This window comes from Cydia pomonella, chromosome 1 (assembly GCF_033807575.1).
Source record: "Cydia pomonella isolate Wapato2018A chromosome 1, ilCydPomo1, whole genome shotgun sequence".
NCBI lineage: Eukaryota > Metazoa > Arthropoda > Insecta > Lepidoptera > Tortricidae > Cydia > Cydia pomonella.
In genome coordinates this window covers 10,204,797-10,228,284 of record NC_084703.1, presented here as the reverse complement: position 1 = coordinate 10,228,284, position 23,488 = coordinate 10,204,797, and the positions used below count along the sequence as shown (strand labels likewise).

Below are 23,488 nucleotides of genomic sequence, written 5' to 3'. Positions count from 1 at the left end.
CGTGCCTATTAGTGCGGATAATCCAATAATAGATTTGAGTTCGTGTATCCACGATGACGCGCAAATTTGACAAATTATAACCTTTAACAACATGACAATTAATGACAATACTAGTCAAGGCATCACTTCATCACTTCTTTATGAATGACACGATCTATATTGTTCAGTCACGTCGGAAAACATCGACACGATCGAAGTGCCAAAAATATGTATACACGACCTTATGGCCCACATATTAGGATAGCGTATACATATTTTCGGCACTTTGTCCGTTGCGATATTTTCAGAAGTGACCATACATGTAAAACTAGTATGCCGATATATATTTTTTAATTATAAAATTCATACATCGTTTAGTTATAATAAGACTATAAAAATTCACTGTAATACATACACCCGCATCAATACATACTCTTATCATTACCCTATACATATTACAGTATTTACACTGAACTATAACTAGCACTTGAATTCTTTTCGAAACCGTCCCTTTATTTACAACTCACAATTTTTTTTTGCGGAAGATGGGGTCAAAACAAAGATATTTAGTTCAAAATGATGCCCTTAAGGCGTTTAGCATCAGACAGCGATGATCTAAATCACCCTAATGTGCAGAAAATTTATTCTAAAGCAGTTTGCGGTTCAAGTAAATTTGGCTGTACATACTCGCACTTATTATGCTAAAAGCTGTCCAATGTAAAGTGAAACGTAAGCCGCTAATGAATCAATTTCAGTTGTCAGCTTGTCACTTCCAATCCTAATTCGTAGCTTTAGAGGTGACAAAATGGCCGTCAATTATTGGAATGAGGCTGTCAAACGGTAAGGTAGTAAGATAGAAAGGGTCTAGCAGGCTAAGTGAACTAGAGGTGCCCCCAACGACGGATTTAGTCATTCTTTCAGGTGGTGTACTGGCAAGTCCTAAGAACACTCTATGCTTAATATCAGTCCTCGATCTTCTTTTGTTTTCGAGTTATTCAGGATAATGTAAAATAATCAGCGTATCATTGAATGTGGCATATTTTGTAAACTGTTCAAGTTAGATTAACTAACTTTCTTATTCGTTTTTTATTATTAGGTAACCTATTTAAGTAAAACTACGTTATGCCATAACAATTTTTAATTCAAAGCGTTTATCATAAACTATTACAAATAAGTGTAAGTAATGTAATTTCAAAAAACTGACAATACTGCTGCACAGTACGTGAACGAAAACAAATTTTGGGACGATACAATTCATGAGACACATTCACTAGCTTTCGCTTCAGGATAGGTACTTAACTACGATTTACGTTGTGCTCTTCGGTAACTTTCATTTTTGAGCTACAGGGAGCGTTTGCATGCAAAAGGAATACCACAAATTACAGACAAACATATCTTTGTACTAACCACACAGAAGAATAATCAGAAGCACAAATTATAATTTATACAGCTTAACCAGATCGTGCACTTTCCAACAAGGGAGGGAATAAATAATTTGATTATTTTATTAATTTATTTATACCACGACGGTGGCAAACAAACATGCGGCCCGCCTAATGGTAAGCAGTCACCGTAGCCTATGAACACCTGTAACTCCATATTTTTTTTTTAATTGTTTTTTAGTAGTCACGCCACTTTAACCTCTCGTCTGTGCGTGGTTAGGATCCTGACCACAGTTTAAGGCCATCTTTTTGTATTTTTTTAGTAAATGCTTTTTAGCTCTATACTACACAACCGAGGCTTGAACCCACAACTTTTTGACCCAGCCACATACGACAGGATAATATATATAAATAATTACCTGAAAAAGATGTCATACACTAAAGAGCAATAATAATATAATAATAATTCAGCCTATATACGTCCCACTGCTGGGCACAGGCCTCCTCTCAGACGCGAAAGGGCTCGGGCTATAGTCCCCACGCTGGCCCAATGCTGATTGGGGACTTCACATACACCTTTGAATTTCTTCGCAGATGTATGCAGGTTTCCTTACGATGTTTTCCTTCACCGAAAAGCTAGTGGTAAATATCAAATGACATTTCGTACATAAGTTCCGAAAAACTCATTGGTACGAGCCAGGATTTGAACCCGCGACCTCCGGATTGAAAGTCAGACGTCATATCCACTCGGCCACCACCGCTTGTTACTAACTCACACACACACACACACTAAAGAACAAGCGTCTTCAATTTACGCGGCCAACGAGACCACCCGGCCACGGCAGTACCCTTCCCAAATTCTCTGCTGCTATGCGCCTTTTCTATGACCAACCCTAAGGGCGAGCAGTATTTGCTTGAATCCTTTACTGAATTACAGTATAGCGAGACATGGTGCTGCCATCTATCCAACTAGGGAACAAATAATTTTTTTAAGTAGGCACACTTGTGTGTATAATCTTTGCCAAGCGTTATCGTTGCTCGTTACGTATCAGGCAATTTTGAGACCTTAGAAAATTTGCGACAATTTTTATTTTAAATTTACAGGTATGAAAATGAAATATTAAAAAATGGCTAATAAATTTACTGTGTACTAAGTTGGGAAGTGTTCTAAGCTACTGTATACATAAGTTATGAATATTGTACCTATTATTATTGTAAAAACTTGTGACCTGCAACTTTGGCGTTATTAATAAAGATTTGAATTTATAGGTACACATTTGTAAAACAAGGGGTATATAGCACTATCGTGTTCAGCTGTCAAAATTACAACAATTTAGCATTCTGTTCCTTTATCTTAGCCACCAATATTTGCGAAATACAAATATAACCGAAGCGGGCAATTTCAACAGTAGTATTATTACATTTACGTGGAGATTTTAAGTTATTTAGGGCTATCTACGTGTGCGGCCGGCGGTTGGCCCTGGGCGGGAGGCGCGGGTGGCTGCTGGTTCACATTAACGTTCTGGTGTTGCTGAGCCGGCGGTTGACCTTGGGCTTGCTGCTGGAACTGGGCTTGTTCCGGCTGCTGGGGGGGCTGCTGACCCTGGTTTTGAGGAGGGTGTTGGCCTTGGACCTGTCCCTGCGGTGGTTGTTGGGCTTGGAACTGTCCCTGAGGAGGTTGTTGGGCTTGGAACTGTCCTTGCGGTGGTTGCTGGCCCTGATACTGGCCCTGTGGCGGTTGCTGGCCCTGATACTGTCCCTGCGGTGGTTGTTGGCCCTGATACTGCCCCTGAGGTGGTTGCTGGCCCTGATACTGTCCCTGCTGTGGTTGTTGGCCCTGATACTGCCCTTGAGGTGGTTGCTGGCCCTGATACTGTCCCTGCTGTGGTTGTTGCGCTTGGTACTGTCCCTGAGGTGCTTGCTGGGCTTGGTATCCTTGGAATTGTCCCTGAGGTGGTTGTTGGCCCTGGAATTGTTGTGGTGGTTGCTGGAACTGTTGCTGGTACTGCGGCTGGCCGGCGGGGTGATGGTAGCCCTGTTGTTGAGCCTGGTGGTAGGCTTGTTGCTGCGCTGCAAACTGTTGTTGCTGGTACTGCTGCAGCTGGTGGTGGGCTCCCGGCACCGGTCGACCGTGGGCGTCAATCTGTAAAGTAATAAGTCAGTTACGTTACACTCAGAAATAACGATCATGGAAAATAGGTTAATAAGTAAAATATGCTTTAAAACATGAAAATTAATTTCCAATTTTTCGCTACGTTTAAGTTCGATCTCCAAATACTACTTCACTTAATTGATTTCAGTGACATCGATGTTTTATATACTTAAAGATATTTTCTTTTCCTTTGATTGGTTTTATTTCTCTAACGTAATATTTCTTAAATTATATAATCAGTTTATCTTAGGTACAAATACATACCAAGCCTCGCTGTTGCAGATATTTCAGTTCATCCAGACGCCTCCTCTCAAACTCTTCATATTCTTGCTGCGTGTAAATCTGGTTCTCTTCAATCGGTTTCCAGCCTAAAATAATTTAAATATATTTATTGTTAAAGTAAGTATTTACTTACTTTACATACACACACATACACATAATAATTCAAAGCAAAAGTATCTGGAGAATTTACTAATTGTCAGTTAACAGTGTGGACAAGAAATCGAATGACCTAACATTATTCATTACTTAAGATATATCATACAAGTGTAATTTATTATGATGATTTATTTTCTCTCGTGTATATTTAGAATAGAAGAACCTATGTCGTGGCCAGGTCATGGATTTTGATGGTAGATATGGTAGGCTAGGTTTGACTTAAAATGTTGTCATAAAATGATTGCCACATCATGAAATGATCAGTTCTAAGATCTTGACACGACATGTATGTATAGTTGTAGGTAGGTATGTATTCTTAACAACAGTGAATTGTGTCCAGTAAGACTAATATGGTCGGATCTTTATCATTTGTCACCATGCCTGTCACGTTCTAACAAGTATGTAAGCGCGAAAGTGACGGGCATAGTGACTGGCGATAAAAATGGAACCATGCTGCCACCACAGATCATTTTAAGCATGACGATGTCAGAGACATGTCAATGTCAAATTTATTTTCGTTCACGTACAACAGCTCGCTTTATGAAAGCTGGCACGAATGGAATGAACGAAACTTTTATGGTATAAGTGACACGTGTCATGTATCGGTATACAATCAGAGCCGCAATTTTATTAGTTACTGACACACAGATATTTTCATTCACTCATTCGTTCCATTCGTGCACACTCTCGTGACCTGTACTGTGCCGAACTGGTATCAGTAGTCTGAAATTACCAACATTAGGTACATGTTTGTAATAGTTTATGATTAACGCTTTAAATAATAAATTGGTATGGCATAAGTGCTCACCCTCGTCCCGGTTGAACTCAGCGCGCTGTGTCTCGAGCATGAACTCGTGGAAATCAATGAGTCCGTCGCGGTTGCGGTCGTTCTCGTGGAACACGTGCTCGCGCATGCGCTCCATCTCCTCGGCGCGCTCGCGCAGGTCCTTGTTGGGCCCACCCGGTCCGTACATCTTGTCCAGTTCCTTGATGAACAGTGCCTTCACCTCGTCCGCGTCCCACACGCCGTTGCCGTCCACGTCTGTTCGGATGTCGATAAACTAACTAAAGCCAGGCTACAAAAACAGCCTATACAGCGTGTATTCCTAATACAACCGCACATTGAGCAGAGTAGGTTTCAGTGACAAGAAACGATTTCAATAGTTATTTACGAGTACGATACAAGTGCAGAAAGTAGGAAATTCGAAATGAGTGGCGATAAATTAAAACACGACCGAATGTTTTAAATCGACACGAGTTGCGAATTAATTATTCACACGTGTATCGTATATCGTTTTACAGTATATATGACCCCTTAAACTTTCGACATAGGCACGGAAAGTACTCATTCCCACGCCAGTGCGGGAAAGTAGCACTATATAAGTATAAAAATATTATACATTCTTATACAAATTGATACGTACTGTTCAAGAGTTTTTTTTAATTTAACTGTAACTAACAGAGTGCAATTTTTCTTGAGCTGCAATGCGTTGCGTCGTAACTTGAAACAGTTTTGTGACATCGCGTCAGTAAGTGCGGCTTTTTGAATAAAAACGTAGTAATGACATTTTGCGAGCTGAATTATTATATAAGAAAATAAAACTAGTCTTCCTAATCTAACTACTTACTCTTAGATATAGTCGTATCATAAATACACGCTGTAAATATCGCAACTGAAGAAGAGATTGCGCACATAAAAAAACTTCGTGTATACGCGTAGACATGAACTAGTCACAGTCAACGCCATTTTAAATAGGAATTCTTATCTTCATATTTTATTACTTTGTGTACCTAATTCATTACTCTTCTCAAATTGCGAGAACTGATGAGAGTACATTTAAGGGGTGATAAAATCGAATTACGTAAAAAATAAAAGCAACGATTACGGATATCTATCTACCGACAAATTTTAATTTAATTAATAGGCCTATTGTCCCATCAGAGGGCCTACCGCGAACCACGTTCGACGTGTTGCCTCCCTGTCACACTTACGTACGAATTTACATGTGTGACAGAGAGGAAACACGTCAAACGTGGTTCGCGGTAGGCCCTCAGTTCCTGTTAGGATTGCCGCGACCGCGGATTCGATTTTGTGGGACCCAATTGGTGGTTGATTTAGCCCACGAGTCATCTGGCATACGGCAAACGTGTCCCGCCCAGTCCCACTTCAGCTCGCTGAAGAATTATGATTCGCTCGGGCACAAAGCTGACTGACATCGACAGTTGCTAGAAATTGATAAATGACCCATTTTTTGCGCATGTTCACATGACGATGTTTCTTCATTACTCTATAATATGGGTTATAAAGACCCATGTATAATTTCTCATGGTTTGGTCTCCGCTTGCCGTGTGCCAAGTAGGCGCAACTTTTTGTAGAAATGCTGGCGTCTTTTCAAACAATCAATGCTTTAATGACTTTAATTGGTTAAGGGCAACCAATTAATATTTCATCAAGATAAAATAACATATCATATTAAGTTACGATACTCACAATTATTAGTAATTTTATACGGACCGGATTGCATAATAAAATACAAGCTAATACTAACTTTCGTGATTTTGTTTGTAAAATCACTAGTAGTATTAGCTTGAATGTATTTTATTATGCAATAAACCCCATGACACGGTTTCTTGAATAAATTACACAAATGTTGTATTAACACTACTATACTTTTACGATAAAGATTTTTTCACCACACCGACTCGTAGGTACTCGTAAAGGCTAGGCTATGGTTAGTATCGTTATTCGCCACTGATAACTGATGAGAAAATTGCATTTTAGTTGGTGTGGTGTAAAATTTTATGTTTCACTCGGTAGCAGTTTGTTTAACCCTCGTACCTTCAAACACTCGAAACGCTATAGATTTCACTTTTCGAACCATTCACTACGCTCGTGGTTCAGTTTTGGAATCTTTCGCTTGTCCGGGTATCGATATTTAGCACAAGGAGTTAAACAACAACTTTGCCCCCTTGTAAAACAAATAACTACGAGTATTATGTGCATGGGTTTCTATATCACCGTAAAATTAGTACATCATACATTATTCATTTTACGTTTGAAACAAATAGTTACTTGTATTTTCTGATAAGCTAGGTGACAGGGACGCCCAGATAAATCTGCTACTATGCTAAAATATTTATTTAAAAATATTAAAACTAATTATTAATCGTGCAAAAGAGTGGATGCAACAAGCATAAGTACTTCACAATTGTACACAAAATTATACAAACACTAAACAATGAACAATCGTGGGACGAACGAAACAAACGGAATACTAAACAGTTCCGCGTGTACTGTAAAATCCAAGTAGCGTGCGAGCGAATTATGTATTGCATTAGTAGTCAAATCAAACACAAGTTCGTAAACTGGTTTTTGGCACTTGAGTGTAAGGACTTTCCATTATAGAATAGGAGAGTCTGTTTGTGATTATTATGACTGTTCTTTTTTTACGTCCGGGCGACAGTATTCAATAACAAACAATGTAAACTGAATGACTAAGTGTAAACTTCTTGTTAACGTTTGTAAACTTCAATCTATATGTCAAAAAAAACAGAACTGGAGTAGTCTAACTTTTTTTTAATACTTCCGCAGGATTCCATAGGATTCTTTGAGGACTTGGGCTGACAGGACTAGCCTACTTCCCACACCGTCACGCAAAATAGGCGCTAGTTGTCGAGTTGCGGAAACCTGCCGGTGCTTCAATACAATACTTCTGAAGTCGTATAATTGCAAGTAAATGCAGGATAACACATGACTCCGATCATTAATTTAGCTGACAGATAATTGCACTAATACTGCATTTGAGATGTGATCAATTCAAAATGATTTCTATCATCTATAAAACTCCTTACAATCAATTACCAATCTTAATTATTACGTAATGTTAGGTGAAATCTATGTTTACAATCATGAATGCAACTAACCGTAGATACCTTAATATTACGGTACAAAGCGTCAACGAAAACCAAGTACGCTACGCTACCTGCACGCTTTGGATCTTACCGTGCATCATGAAAAACACTTTTGGGTTGAAGTCTTTCGGGTCCATATTATCGGCGGTTTTCCACAACTCTAACAACTGTTCTCTGGTCGCAGGGTGTCGCAGCTGTCACAGACAACAGACAAGTTTAATTGAGGTATATTGTAACTCACCATGCATCATGAAGAAAGCTTTAGGGTCAAACTGTTGGTCCATGTGGTCCTGTTTTTCCCACACCTCTTCGAGCTGTTGCTTAGAACCAGGATGGTGCATCTAGTATCAAAGTAACAGTGTAAATAACTCGGTTGAATAGTTAACTTTCCAATTACAATTTAATTTTGAGCTTCCCTTCCAATTACGGTTAAATTAATCTTCTCTGAATACTTTTAGGGGAAAAACTTTGCCTAAAATTATTTACGTGTTCTGGCTGAATGATAGACGTAAGTCTGGAAAATTCATCTAGAAGTTTAGAACATTTCACATGCATTGATAGGTATATGGTATTGGTCAAAAACATAACATGATCTACGATGCGCACAGCCGCAAGGCTGCTATATGGGTGCTAAAAACCATTCTAAAGATACGAAGCTTGTCAACCGCCCAGGAGCCGTATCCAAAATGACGATCGTGTATCGATATCCCAATCGAAAAGTATAAATGTAATGGATGACACATGAGAAGGAGAAATCACATAATCTTTGCCATACAATGTCACGATTTTATCGCATGCCCTCCTAGTAAAATCGTAAAGTTTGCGGCATGTCACTGCAATTCCGCACCGTCAGCATATTTTGAGCAGCGGTGTGATTGGCACGCAAAAAAACCGTACGCTTAGGATGCATCATTGCGATTTCGTAGGTACCGTCACCGTGACTTAAGCAGCGGTATGGTCGCATCTTAAGATTCGATTGGCGTGTTCAATAAACGATTATCACTTGGCTAGACCCTCTGGCCCCAGGCCTTTGCTGTAATAGATAATCTAAATTATGGAAAAAAAACATAGTTCTGTAAAAATACAAACTTGTTATGAAGCTTTAGATAGCTTCGTCAACTTATACGAACAGCGCAGCTTCTGAGTATAGTTTGCTGATGCAAAATAGAGGTCGGAAATGTTTTGAAAGATATGTAGGTACCTAAGGCATATCAATTCATTTAAAGCTGCCATTTAAATGGCTTGAAGTTTTATTGATGACATTATTTACAGTGTAAAGGCTGGGATAAAATATACGCCTACACATTAGTTTTACTGTGCATGATTATAAAACAACGAACGTACGATATGGAACTCTAAAAAATTAATTTGATTTAATTCATCTCATACGATTTAGTAGGCGAGATAAATCGCCTGCCTGTTTCTAATTGTGTAGTAAAGTGTAGCGGCGAAACTTAACACCCAGTCATGCTATACGCGCTAGTACTTAATTCATGGTTCGTGTAAGTCACAGAGGAACAAATCAATAACCATGTTCGGTTATTATTTGCCTTGTAATAATTTACCGTGAAAATGTTACTGGCTCATTAGTCCACGCAAGCTATTTCTAAACACGTAAGCGCTGAGTAATCAATACCTAGAGTCCGTCCAAACGAACTCTGCACACAAAGTGTGGAAGTATAAACGTCATGCTTTTGTAGTAATCTGACTATGGAAGGTAGAGGCAAGGAACAGAATCTCCATCGACAAAAACCCATAAATAGGTGGCGCTACAATACCTAGAATACTTGAGAAAAAATCTCATCATAAAGAGCGCACTTCACTCCGTCAATAACGCCTAGGTTCTTAGCTACTCTAGCGCTACTCTGGAGAGATTTGGATATATTATTTATAGCTGACAGCTGGACACTTTTGCAACAGTTCTGCCTAAGGAGATTTTGTTCCTTGCCTCTACCTTCCATAAATCTGACGTTTACGGTGACACTTGCAACTTTGTCATTACAAGAAAAAAAACAACGCAACCATATGAACCGATTTTGATAAAACATATCTGAGAGCGCTGGAAAACCTACTTTCAAATAAAAAAAACCGCGTCTAAATCTTCACTAACATTTTCACTTAAATCGTTTAAGATCTACGGTGCCACAGACAGAAACACACACACGCCACACAGCGATCATTTGATACAGGAAGTTCACGGAATCATGTCGTGTGAGCTCAAGGGCTGTTGAGTTATGCTTACATTTCATCAACTTATCAATTGTCACCTGATAACCCCATTTCGCTGTACGTTTCCGTTACAACAATTTACGAAGGAAATACTAACCCCCTTATTCATAAACGTCTACTAAAGTTGACAAGCCGCTAATAATCGTTTGTCCCTTTCCATCATACCAATACGTCGGAAAGGGACAAACAATTTTTAGCGGCTTGTCAACTTTAGTAGACGTTTATGAATAAGGGGGTAAGCATATATCTTCACTTTTTCGCTCAAACAGAATCCGCAACAAACTTCGTCCAATTTACATAAGTGAAAATCCGCCACATGCTTCGTCATTAATGTAGGTACAAAACACAAAATCCGCAACAAGCTTTGTCCAAAAACCTTAAACTACCTACGATTCACTCAAACTATACCTACAGTAAATTAACATTGGTAAAAATTGACAAGTTGCATTACGGTGACAAGAGGATCGAATTACTGTGATCCTCAGAACAATCCCGAAACCCGTTGCCAAAAGTGCCTATTCATTTTGAGTGACTCTCCTTCGGTGGATACTTACCGGTTGATGGTGTTTCTTTGCGTCTTCCTCTTGCTTCTCTTTTTCTAAGTACTCTTTCTTTTGAGTCTCATCTAACGCTTCCAGTTTTTGATGCTTCTCAAATTCCTTCTGCATCTCATATTCCTGTGAAATGTACAATTTAAAAATATAAATGTTCCTCTAATAATTTCGAATGTGTATGAGTAATATTACTAATATTGAATAACCGGATAATCACAAACTCGGATAGGCCATGGACTAGACGCACGCGACCGGCGACGCGGCGGGCAGAAAATCAGGGCCATTCATTCATTCATTCATTAAAATACAATTATTTTTTAGACTTTGGAGCCTTGTATTTTTTTATTATTATTCAATATGTCTTTTTAGGGTTCCATAGCCAAATGGCAAAAAACGGAACCCTTATAGATTCGTCATGTCCGTCTGTCTGTCCGTTTATGTCACAGCCACTTTTTTATAATGAATGGCTCATTTTCTAACCATTTAGCTAAATTTTGTTATAATAGTCAACATGTTTCAAGTACCCAATTATAATGTCATGTTTACTGTGAATTTTAGCATTACATATTCCACCGTACCTATATATTTATTCGAAGTCTTCTGACAGTCTTTAGCAAGATTACCAGTTAAAAATGTATGTTTATTTTAATAGATTTTTTGTATTATACCTAATGACACATTGTCTTTTCACAATAGCATAACATTTTTCCAATTGACTTCAAAATGAGGTATTTCTATTTTGGACGTGTTTTAAATTTGGTGTATTCGCCTTCTTGGCAGTAAAATGCCTACTATATAAAAACAACTTTAGTGCTTGGAGTAGAAAGACTTACTGACTCCCTCAAGTAGAAAAGAGTTAAGCCCGTAGCCAGATCTTTGATTAGACTTCGACACATATAATGTTAAAAGTTACAGACAACCTAACATTATATTATGATTGTATTTTTATTATGTAGTTTGATATCCACAAATTATTTAAAATATGTTCTGTTTGAAAGCACATCAATATAAATGACCAGATATTTATTATTGAATTTAATAAATGTGTAAAAATCGTGAAATTTGTAATAAGATTTTTTTTCGTGTCCACACTTTATATTCTTTGTCACAGTATAACTACAGACCTTAAACTGCTTCTTCCTCTCCTTGTCTGCGGCTTCCAAGTCAGCTGTGGTCTTCTTGATGAGTTTCTTTAGATCCTCAATCTCGAAGGTGTGAGGGTTGTTGTGGTCCAAGTGCTCGTTGGTAGGTACTTTTCCCATATCCGTATCCAGATGATTTGTCAACTCGTATTGCTGTGGAGAAGAACATGTTGTCACCTCTGTTTTAACATTAGTCTTATACACTACACTCATAGATTGACAAATGTTTAACTCTATTTAGATTCGTATTCTATGTCAAATATTATGTCGCTTCCTGCGAGTGTACGGTCAGCTGCAGAGAAAAAGTACCCCCTGCATACAAAATTTCTATGCAGGGGGTACCTTTTCTCTGCAGCTGACTGTACTACATAAGAAATCGACACCTAAACAAGACTAATTTTTCATCTACAAGTAAGAGATTTTACACTTTCTTGAAGTATGCTTCAAGACTCGATCACAAATGTTTAATTAGTAGGTAACCAATGAAAGCATTTTTCTACGTATTTGGGTAACTACAGTTCCTCAATTTACCATTGGAGCAGCAGCTGCCGTTCACGAAGCTTCATATCAGTTATTGCCCGGGAAGAAACGACTACCGTTCTACTTATAAATCCAGTTCAGTGGCAGAATGGCATTTCGAAAGTGACATTCTTAAATTACACGAGAATGTCGCTTACGAAAAACCATGAATGCCTACTTCTGAAAATGCTGAGAAAGCAATATTTGGTCTTGTAAAATTTTATAACATCATGACTTGGCTTGCAAATTGGTAGTATATTCGCCAGCTTTGCGCATTTGATGAGGTAGCTACTATACAAAGCAAAAGGATTCAGCGTCGGCGTCGGCAAATACGGTGATATCCGCACTTACCTTCGTGGCCAAATGCCGAAGCCTCTCCAGCTCGCGCCGCTTGATCTCGTCCAGCTTGGTCCTCACATTGTGGTTTACGAAGTCCAGCTGCTCTGCTATTTTACCCGACTACACATATACAAAATAAAATTTATATAAGTAAATATATATTGGGTGATTTTTCCGGATCACGACCCCAAAAGGATGATTTTAGAAAGTTAACTTAATTGACATTGATGAACTTTATAGAGTATTAGACTGACACGTAATCTAGAACCCCGTTTTCGACCCTAAGGTACGTGTGACATCATCTGGACGTCATTGTATTTCATTCTATGTTTAGTTTTATTAAAATAATTATTAAATATCGATGAAAATACAAATAAACGAAAGGTCTTATCTTATCCTCCTGCATATCATCTTAATTCGGATTATTATGAACGTGTTTTATATGCAGTGCAATGTGCAATCACTTTACGTGTAGAGTTATTTATTTTCATCAGTATTTAATACCTAGATAGTTTCTCGGTCGAAGTAAAACGATGATAATATAATATGACGTCACAACAAACTTGCGATATCACATAGGTATTCGCGTAATCCGATTAATACTCAAGTAGATTAAACATTAGACGGAACTATTTTCATAACAATTTCTGATGTTTATAAATGCAGCTCAAACTGCGCTGATATACTGCGCGATACCTATGTATAGTAGTGTATAGTATATAGTACATGTACTTTTAAAGTAAAACAGTTTAGTTTACATTTAACGCTGGCGTAACGAACTACGTACCAAATGATTAATATCCTGGCGTATTAGTTTAGTCATTTCATTAGGAACTTCGTATAAGGTCTATGCGACGAAATCCGTCTACGGGAAATTCCGCACAGGAGCGATTTATTCTAACCTATTACACTATTTGTAAAAGCGTTGTTTCCAACTTTTGACTAAATAATACGCTTTTGTTGTGAACGAAATTTTCCGCAGACAGATTTGATCACATTGACCTTAATGCAATAAGTGCCCCGTGGGCCCCAATTCAAATACCCACTTCGCCATTCTAGCCAAGGCTCGGAACCGGTTTTTTCTTCATACAAAAATACACAATATCTAATAATGCGAAGTTGTAACCTAAATATATGATCCAGTCCTACGTAAAGTGTATAAAATAATTAAAAATATTGCGCTATTTGGGGATTTAAAAATAAACCGGTTCCGAGCCCTGATACTAACTCTATAGAAAAGTGGATACGTAGATATATGTTAGGGAACTGAATGTAGGTGAATATCAAAACGGTCTATTATAGTCGCGGTTTCGTCACTAATAACTGTGTGTACCTACCTATGAGATGAGATATTATCCGTCTTGGGACCTGATGGTTTTCTGATTATATTATAAATTACAAGTGACAAATCATGATAAGAGTTGTTACTCTCACACATATTAATCACTGCACACATTAAATGCACTTACAGAACCACTTGCTTCGCAGGTATGGCTATGGCTACTACCACGATTATAAACATTCAAGTCCAATTAATGGTCACTTACCCGCACATCCTCCTGATCGGCCTTTTCCAGGCGCTCCCTAAAGTCAGGGTCACTCTCCAGTGCTTGCACGACCTCTTTCAAGTAGCGGTGGTATTCCATGTACTCCTCCTGTTATTGAACAACTCAAATAATTGTCAGTCTCAGGAAAAAGGTACCATTATTTTTATAGGTTGTCAATAACTACATGGTAATGGTACATTTGCCATTTACGTGCATTATAAGATTCATACGATTACAAATGTACAAGGTCATGCACATGACGAAAAAAAGGAGCCTAATCAATTAGAATAGGATGTGATGTCACTACCGAGAAACTTGAAGGCATAATACATATAACATAGGTATATGATTTGTGAACTTAATCCCTACTAATATGTATTATACGTGTGAAAGTAAGTGCTTAACCGATTAGGAAGATAATTTGTACTTAAAGAGACACTTAGTACCATGGGGAAGAATATATATAGGATAGTTTTTACAACAAAATCAACATACTACACATGCAAAAGTATACATATACAATACTCTATTCTAGCAACTGCTTTTATTCAGTAAGCCATATTTTATTAATGTATTATTAATTTACATTAGAATATACAACAAAAATTGTTCTTACCAGATCATCTTTAATCTCACTGTCTTTTTCATCAGACTTATCGGGACTCACAGGAGGAGCATAGGAACAGTGGAGTATTACTGTTACATACAACAAGCTAAGAAATAATCTCATTGTAATGTGTTGTACTGTCTGAAACAACATATTACAGGTGAAGGAACCAAAAACGAAATAGGTAATCTTATTTTGCTGGTTTAAAGACTATATCACACTTCTGACTGCAAATATACCTATGTATGATATCAAACCCAAAAATGAATGCCAAAACGAACAGATAGATCGAAACGAAAAAGGTGCTTAGTTAGGTTTTAATGCAACAAATAAATCTGATATACTTAATTGTAATGAAAGTTTTTAATACAGAGTTATGCTTGTGTAGTTTCTAGTATTTTGTTTTCAGCGTATGTGTGCCCCATTAATACTCTAAAGTTGTTGAAAACTTTAGCAATATATTTGAGGACGATAGTACAACTAGAAACAGAAATAAAATCTTATACCTTTAAACGAGCAATTCATGTATATATATTTCTGTGATCTCGGAAACGGCTCTAACGATTTCGCTGAAATTTGGTATATGGGGGTTTTTGGGGGGTATTCACTCGATCTAGATTAGTCTTATGTTTGGGAAAACGCGTGTTTTCGAGTTTTCATGCGTTATTCTTTCGACGCAGAATATGGTCGCTAATTTCGGGTTGCCGGCCACTGTCCGTCTGGTCCAGCGGGTTAAGACACGGACGGCTAGAAACGAGTGTTACGGGTTCGAATCTCGCCCGGTGACTATCTTTTGTTTTATTTTCATATGTTCAAGTTTATATATAATTTTTTAATTTTTATTGTTTTAGACAAGTTTAATTTAGTAAAAAAATGAGCTATGTAATAAGAGAAATTGACAATAGATGGCGTTCTGTGACAAGTGCTGTAAGGTTGAAATCGATTGTAAATAAAAATAATTGTCAGTTCACATTTTACTTTTTAAGTTTGAGTAGATTATCACCTATACACCACCATATTACAATAAATAGTTATAACCGAGCAAAGCTCGGTCGCCCAGGTACTGTATATATATGCACGAAAAAGCTACACTATTTAATAGTGTAGCTTTTTCATGCATTTTTATTCAAAAAATCACAAATCTCAACTAATTATAATTACCATAAACTTTTAATAACTTTCATACCATCAACCCCAATACACCATGTTGTTTATGAGTTGGGAATATAGAAACAAATCACAATATGATATCAATCAGTCATAAATATCTTACTCATGGAGACTCATGGACTATGAAACTATGATTGTATGGAGAAGTGGTAATATTCATCCCGTTTCCTTTCATGATACTCAATTACCATACCTCAGCCAGATAGGGGCAATTTATGTTTGATAATAGTGCAAAAGCAAATGAAAGTTGAAAACCAAGCATATATGTATATCTTCATTATTAAGGTTGTCTGGAAGAGATCGCTTTTTAGCAATAAGACCAATTGTTGACCTACTTCTGATGCTGTTTTCTCTCTGTATTGTTTTTATTGAGGTGTGAACTAAAGAGTATTTGTATTGTATTGTATTATGTAACTTATTATTATTTATTTAATTTGCAGATATATATGCTTGATTTTCCTCCTAAATTGCCCCCATCTGTCCGGGGTATGTCAATTACTTAGCGCCACTTGCACCAATCAACCATTTAAACCTGGAGTTACCATGGTTACCAGTACAATTTGTCACTGGGTTAACCGTTTAACCGGCTAACCTTGTGTTAGTGGGATGGTGCAAGTGGCCCTTATTGATTAAAAACAGATAATTTTATTCTGTTGATGTTCCATTGTGACAATCACTTAATTTGTCAGAAAAACTCCTAGGTAAAGGCATGCTAGTATATCTATTCTTATCTTAAGCAATAAAAATTCGCACAGCTAACTCAAGTTGAAATAACAGGATTATCCTTAACAATTATTCCATTCATCTGACCTTTGCAAGCATACTTGATAAACTATAGTATTCGTATAATTACATACACCCAAGCCCAATCAAACTAAATTGGGATGAGGTTGAATCTGAATATTAATTCAAATGGATACAAAGATTTCACTTACTACAATTTTGGTCCCGACTTTGGGGTGGTTTTGGCAAATTTAATTCACAACCAGAAATTAAATTACACTCTGGTATCCAATAATTTTGGTTTACTTTGTAATATTGCATCATTAATAGATTACTATGGATCAAATTTACCTACTTAAATATTATTGGATAAATTTACGCATTTTCTTCCTAGCATTTGTCCCGGCTAATAGCCACGACTCATGGGAGCCGGGGGTCCGCTTGGCAACTAATCCCAATAATTGATTTAGGCACCAGTTTTTAGGAAAGTAACTGCCATCTGACCTTCCAACCCAGAGGAGAAATTAGGCCTTATTAGTCCCATTTCCTCATGATATTTTCCTTCACCAAAAAGCGACTGATAATTTTCAAATGATATATCATACATAAGTTCCGAAAAACTCATTGGGTTTGAACCCGCGACCTCCGGATTGAAAGTCGCACGCTCTTACCGCTAGGCTACCAATGATTTTTATTGTTTACAGGATATAACTCAGGTACCACATAATTGATAAACCACAGACCTTTTTCAGACTTAAGGTATGGGGTTCCAAACAATTATGAATACTTCACACATACCCAAAAAAAAAGAAATTTAAAGATGGATCCTTGAAAAATAACTGGACAGTAAGTACCATAATTACATACCTATACTCAGTAACACTACAAACGTAATATATGTGCAGGTAATGGACATAAAAGAACTATAGGTACTGGTTATAGCGGCAGAGCAAAAATAAATACGTAACTAGATATCGACGGACGGAAAAGTATCAGAGCTCACGCAGCTTTTTTACCTGTTTAAAAAGAGAAAAATAGTTATAGTACATTTTGACTTACCTAGATCACAAAAGTATTTTTTCTAAAAACAGAGATTAATCATACAGTGTAGATTTTCACCCTATATTAGTAAATTAATACGTTTTAACAAAAGGGTTAAGAAAACAAATTGTATAGTTCATATAGTTGCCTGTTACCCATGTTATTCCATTTCGCGAATAAATTTAATATTGACGTGTCTTCAAAAACCTGCCACAGATATAATAAAATGATGATCTTTTGATGTTAGGCCATTAGGCACGATACAGACATGCCCGTGTTAAGGTTCAGTAGCAATTCAGTAGGCTAAAACGAGTTTTTAAAAAGTTTCTACCGGTGTGATCAGAATACGGCTGCCATACATTTATTTAGCATTCTTGAGGCCTTTCTCGAGGGACTGCATCGATTCGAATCATGATTTCACTCGATAAAAAGAATCACGAACATAGGTCTGATAATAATAACAATTTTAGGAACAAATTATGGACAACCGCTAAATATATGAAAATTACTCCTGAAAATCGGCAGTACAAAAATTTAAATTTATCCACTGTTATTGTGAAGAGGTTTTATGAGAAATCGACTAGAGCTTAACCAACTTTAAATATAAAATCTCAAATTTGAATGTCTATGGAATTCAAATTTGAGAACTTCACTCTTCGTCCAACTGTCTAAAGATAAAGTCATGTAATAATAAAAGGACTTGTGTATATTTAATAATAAATAATGTTGTCGTAATCAAGAATCAAGAAATGCCTTCCAACAAAGATACATTGATTGAGTAAGATGTGCAAAATCTAAGATAATTAATTTAGTGCTTCGAATTTAACAGGTAAACGAGATGGCGCTGTACAGGTCCATACATTTCACGGTAACTCTGATTATCAAAAGTTGACGTTTGACAATCAAGTGACCGCAAAACATATGGCGCATTGTAGGGCCATCTGTTTCGGATATCAAACTAAGGGGCACGTTTTTTTCTTAGACTTTACCTCTCTATTACAATCAATTCTCTTTGCTTCCAATAATTTTACTAAAGCTCCAAGGACCTCTTGTAATCGTTACATCCACGCTCCCGGGGACGCACTTCAATCTCACTCACGCTTACGCTCACTGAAAGTGAGAAAAGAACACTAACTTACTGGGCCTTAAGCCCGAATCCTAACTTGCTCCATTAGTGCGCCGAGTGCAATTTTTTTTAAGATTTGCATGTATGTTTCTAGCCTATAATATATTAGTTAAACTTGCTTTATCTGTGGTTACTTTTTGACATGATGGAAAAAGTTAATAAGAGGGGTGCGGGGGCGGGGTCATGGCGGGGGACGCAGAAGCAGAGAAGTGGAAACAAATCAATAATTTTATAACTTCACGTTAACTTGTTGTGCATGTTTACTAAACTTAATTTCATACATATCTATCAGAACCGTCTCATTTTGTGAAATAACTAAAGTAAGTACACTAAGTATTACTGCTTTATGTTGATGGATGCGTAACTATTGGCAGAGTATTGTTGTAATGTAACTATGTTTTCATTCCAGTATTGGTGTGCCATTGGATCATAATCATGAATAGGGACAAACGCGAACAGGAATATCCTGCCGAGTTAGAATCTCAGTTCATACTCAGGCTACCGCCCGAACCTGCTAAGGTTCTTAGCGAAGTCTTGAAAACTGGAGAGAATCTCAAAAATCGTTTGACCATACAAATCGAAAACGACATGCGTCACGGTGAAGTGCGGTTTGATCACTGGCTCATGCACGCTAAAATTGTAGATCTACCAACAATCGTAGAGGCCCTGAAAACTATAGACAACAAAAGTTTCTACAAAACTGCAGACATTGCCCAAATGATGATATGCAAAGATGAACCTGATCAACCATCCACTGAAGATGAATCTCCGTCTAAGAATAAGAGGAAAGACCCATACAAAGTTGATAAAAAGTTTCTGTGGCCCCATGGTATAACTCCTCCAACAAAAAATATAAGGAAGAGACGTTTTAGAAAAACTTTAAGGAAGAAGTTTGTGGAAGCACCTGAGATAGAGAAAGAAGTAAAAAGACTATTGCGAGCTGACAATGAGGCAGTTAGTGTTACATGGGAGGTTATAAACGAAGAAGAAGATCAGTCCACTAAACCAGAGCCTGGCCCATCTGTTAACAGCAAGCCAGAAAAGAAGCCTAAAGCTGAGCGGCCACCTAAACGTGAACCAAAATCAACTGCTCCTAATCCTGAATCATCTAAGCTTGTTGATATATTTGGTGGAGCTCTCAGTGACAGTGACTTAGAAGAAGACAACATTAATGTGGAGATGGAGAACTGTCGCTTGTCACCATATGACAGCCGGATGTCGGATACTGGATCCCTGCATGGATTGGGCGATATGCATGGCAAAGAAACAGAACAGTTTGATGCACAAATGTTTCCATATCCTGAGGCTCCTAAGGCAACTTTCAGTCATGCGTCTACCTCTGGCATGCAGCATCGATCTAGCAGCAGAGTTTCAACTGCATTATCTGAAGAAGAGGATGGAGACTATCAGAACATGCGTGACATGAACAAGGACAATATGAGCTTCAGGATTGAACAAGTTAAAGCAGAACTGGATGAACTGAAACAACGCCGTCAGCGGACACAGCATGAGATTGCCGGCATGGAAAACCTGGCTCTGCGACAGCGTTTCCAAGATATTCTTCATACATTGAATCAGGACATTATGTATAAAGACATGGAGTACCAAGGACTATTGACACTTCAAAATTCTGAGGTGATATAATTTGACTTTTTTGGAGCTAACAATCTTAGTAATGTATTGATGTTGTATTTTATCTGCATATAAGTATCTACTTATGTGCAGGTTATTATTAGTATGAAAGTATTTTATTTAGTTGTAAGTAAATGTACTGAATTAAATTGGAAGCTAATGGAAGTACAGGGAGTCAGCGGAGTGCTATTTGGATAACTAAACTTTATAAATAATATACCCTGGTTTCTGGGCTATATTTGTGTTGAGGATCAAGATTTCAATGATATTCAAGAGACTAATCAATGTTAATTTTATACTATTATATTTTTTGTTTTAAGATTGATGATGTGTAAAGACCACATACCTAAAGTTTATATGTATATTTGATCTCGCTCCTATACTAAATGATTTTTAAATTATAAACAAATTACATCTAAATTTGTTACATGTGCGCTTTCATTGACATAATTGTTTTTTTTTTTTTTTAAATAGGTCTTTACACAAGTATCAGTACTAATCAAAAATAAATTAGTTTGTAATATCTGCTATGAAGCAGGGTAATGAGTTGTTTCAATTTTGACATAATTTGTTGAACTATTCTAAAATATTATTTCGAAATTTAAAAATATTACCCCACCCAATACGAATTTGTGATATATTACTATTATTGGGGCATATAATGCACTTTAGACTGAATGCCGGTGAATGCAATGATTTTACAATTTATTTAATGACAATTTTTAATGACGTCATTATGGTCTACATAATTATTACATATTGAGTATGTTTTCTACTTTTTATTAAGTCTGTGTTAGGTTAAGTGTTACAGTTAAATAGTATAAGTTACTTAACAGCATTGTAAAACATTATATATTTTAAGATTAGTTTTATTTATTTTTAGATTTAGATTTTAAGTTTTATATGTATTATGTTGTTATTCCAAGATAAAATCTTCTTTCCGTGCCTCTTCCCATTATTTGGGGTCGGCCCTCCTCGTTCTCATGCGCCAGATCGGTCGATCCTGGGTTGTCTCTTCGTTCAGCTGGGCCTGTTTCAAATCCTTTGATATAGTGGACCTCCACGTAGCAAGCGGTCGTCCTCTTCCTCTCTTGCTGTCTGGTAGTGCGAGAGCTTTCTTGACGACATGATCTTCATCTTCCAAGATAAAATAATGAAAAATTTAATAAATATATATATATATGTTTATATATTTCATTATTTTACATTTATATACTTATGTTATGTCTAACTTATATTTAGTGAAATAAAGAAATCTAATCTTAACATTTTGTTCCCTCATTCAAGTCATTCGGTAGGTACCTACTGACTTACCCTACAAGAGTAGAAGTACAAAAGCTGTAAAATATCTAATGAGGAAAGGGAATCAAATCTGAGCCGGACAGTTGGGAAAGTACCTTTCTGTACCTTCATCGTCTTCCTGACACTTACGTCATATTAATAGCAATATTTTAATTGGAAACAACTCATTAATTTGTCTACCAATCAATTTCAAAATAATTTTCATGGAAACCATTTGCTAAGTTTTATTTCCTTGATTTTTAGGGATCCGTACCTTACAAGGAAGAAACGGAACCCTTATAGGATCGATCACTCGTGTCTGTCAGTCCCGTCTGTCACAGCCTATTTGGTCGGACACTACTGAACCAATTAATTTTGGTAAATACACATATAAGTCTATCAAGATGTAGTGTTTTTGAGTCAACAATTAGCAAAATGTAGCGCAGGACCAAAGAGCATATAATCACTACGTTTTACGCAGGACCGGGAAAAGTGGCGCTGTCTTGTGTCGGAGGCAAAGATTCATTTTGGGTGACAGCCAACGGAGCGATATAAGCCTGTGACCCGAAAACGGACATGTAACGTAAATTAAAGAATTTTAAACGTAGGGGCCACTTTTGGGGGGTAAATGAGAATAAATCTTTGCAAACTATATTTATATCGTGTTATAAATCTGAAAGAGCTCATTGTGAGAATCTTAATTTATTTTTTATATAATTTTAAGATTACAGGAAAACCTATGAGAAGTCTACGGTCAAACCTAACTAGGCTCGGACAAAAGAAAAAAATATTGTTAAAAATATGAGGAGTACGTAACCACGTAACCCTTGGGGTGCGGGTCTGGTTCTTCGCACTTGGCCTCTTTATTAATATTTTTGTACCTACGTACTATTCAGCACTACGACTACTAACTCTAGGGGTCAATTCGAGGGTCTGCCATCTTGTGCCACATTGGAAGCTTAAAGTAGATATTTAAACTTCGCGCTAGTAAACAGCGAGCTCCTGTGCCGCCCTCTATAGTTCATGGTGAGTTAATGCATGCTCCGTTGGGCCGATAAATGACACACAATTGTATAGGCCTTAGTGTAAGGCCTGAGTGGACGCTCGGAGCGGAGCGTTCGGCGGGGCGTGCAGCGGGGCGGGCGAGCGTGAGATAGAGCGTCCAGCGAGTGGCCTCAGTGCACGCTCACCGCTCGTATGAATCGGTCGCATTCACCATGGCATCGACGTCGGACGACATTCTTGATTTCTTTTTAGAAGAGACTTCATGGCTCAAAATGTGTCGTAGTAAAGCAAAGAAGACTGTTTGGAGAATTTCCCACTTTATACGAAACCTTAAGAAGCAATGGATTAAAAGTGAAAATAAATACTTTAATTTACCTTCCATTTATTTAAACAGTCTATTTTTGTAATGATAGCCAAAATGCTGGTTTATATTGTATTTCAATAATTATTTGTTTACACGACATGACTGCACGCTCTTATCGCCGCTGCAAATCACAAACAGGTTTGAACCTCTCCGCGACGCCCCGCTCGACGCTGCATTGCCCGCAAACTTGCCCGCTCGGCATTCGCTTTGAGCAGCGTCGACTCAGGACACCAGTATGAGTTTCATTTGTTTAACATGCACGCCGCACGCCCCGCCCCGCTGCACGCCCGACTCGAGCGTCCACTCAGGCCTTACACTTAAAGGCTTCTCCAGAACTGGCAACGAA

The 23,488-nt window shown here is 37.4% G+C and overlaps 2 protein-coding genes across 7 annotated transcripts; one reads left to right on the top strand and one right to left on the bottom strand.

Annotated features, from left to right (window-relative positions):
• Positions 1 to 1,099: 1,099 nt before the first annotated feature.
• Positions 1,100 to 17,919, bottom strand: LOC133532785 (nucleobindin-2). Of its 2 annotated transcripts, none has more exons than XM_061871704.1 (10): positions 17,753 to 17,919; positions 14,810 to 14,941; positions 14,194 to 14,301; positions 12,659 to 12,766; positions 11,771 to 11,941; positions 10,647 to 10,769; positions 8,105 to 8,204; positions 4,760 to 4,993; positions 3,778 to 3,881; positions 1,100 to 3,504 (listed from the first exon to the last, which is right to left on the bottom strand). In XM_061871704.1, the coding sequence occupies exons 2-10, from the start codon at positions 14,921 to 14,923 to the stop codon at positions 2,803 to 2,805; spliced, it is 1,764 nt and encodes a 587-aa protein (XP_061727688.1). In that variant the 5' UTR covers positions 14,924 to 14,941; positions 17,753 to 17,919; the 3' UTR covers positions 1,100 to 2,802. The 2 variants fall into 2 exon arrangements, with proteins under 2 accessions (XP_061727688.1, XP_061727633.1); XM_061871649.1 differs by lacking the exon at positions 8,105 to 8,204 and adding an exon at positions 7,955 to 8,057.
• LOC133532910 (transcription initiation factor TFIID subunit 7-like) lies at positions 16,232 to 21,758 on the top strand. Of its 5 annotated transcripts, none has more exons than XM_061872114.1 (4): positions 16,232 to 16,343; positions 17,398 to 17,539; positions 18,564 to 18,602; positions 19,270 to 21,758. In XM_061872114.1, exon 4 carries the CDS (start codon positions 19,296 to 19,298, stop codon positions 20,502 to 20,504), a length of 1,209 nt encoding a protein of 402 aa, XP_061728098.1. In that variant the 5' UTR covers positions 16,232 to 16,343; positions 17,398 to 17,539; positions 18,564 to 18,602; positions 19,270 to 19,295; the 3' UTR covers positions 20,505 to 21,758. The 5 variants fall into 5 exon arrangements, with proteins under 5 accessions (XP_061728098.1, XP_061727872.1, XP_061727950.1 ...); XM_061871888.1 differs by having other exon boundaries at positions 18,564 to 18,699; XM_061872047.1 differs by lacking the exon at positions 16,232 to 16,343 and adding an exon at positions 16,351 to 16,671 and having other exon boundaries at positions 18,564 to 18,699.
• The last annotated feature ends 1,730 nt before the right edge of the window (positions 21,759 to 23,488 follow it).

Excerpts from the sequence above, each read along its gene's own strand:
- LOC133532910 (XM_061871966.1), top strand. The coding sequence starts at position 19,296 with ATGAATAGGGACAAACGCGAACAGGAATATCCTGCCGAGTTAGAATCT.
- LOC133532785 (XM_061871649.1), bottom strand. The coding sequence starts at position 14,923 with ATGAGATTATTTCTTAGCTTGTTGTATGTAACAGTAATACTCCACTGT. Across the intron at positions 14,302-14,809 it reads GTGAGATTAAAGATGATCTG|GAGGAGTACATGGAATACCA; the intron begins GTAAGAACAATT and ends GTTCAATAACAG. Across the intron at positions 3,882-4,759 it reads TGAGTTCAACCGGGACGAGG|GCTGGAAACCGATTGAAGAG; the intron begins GTGAGCACTTAT and ends AAATTATTTTAG.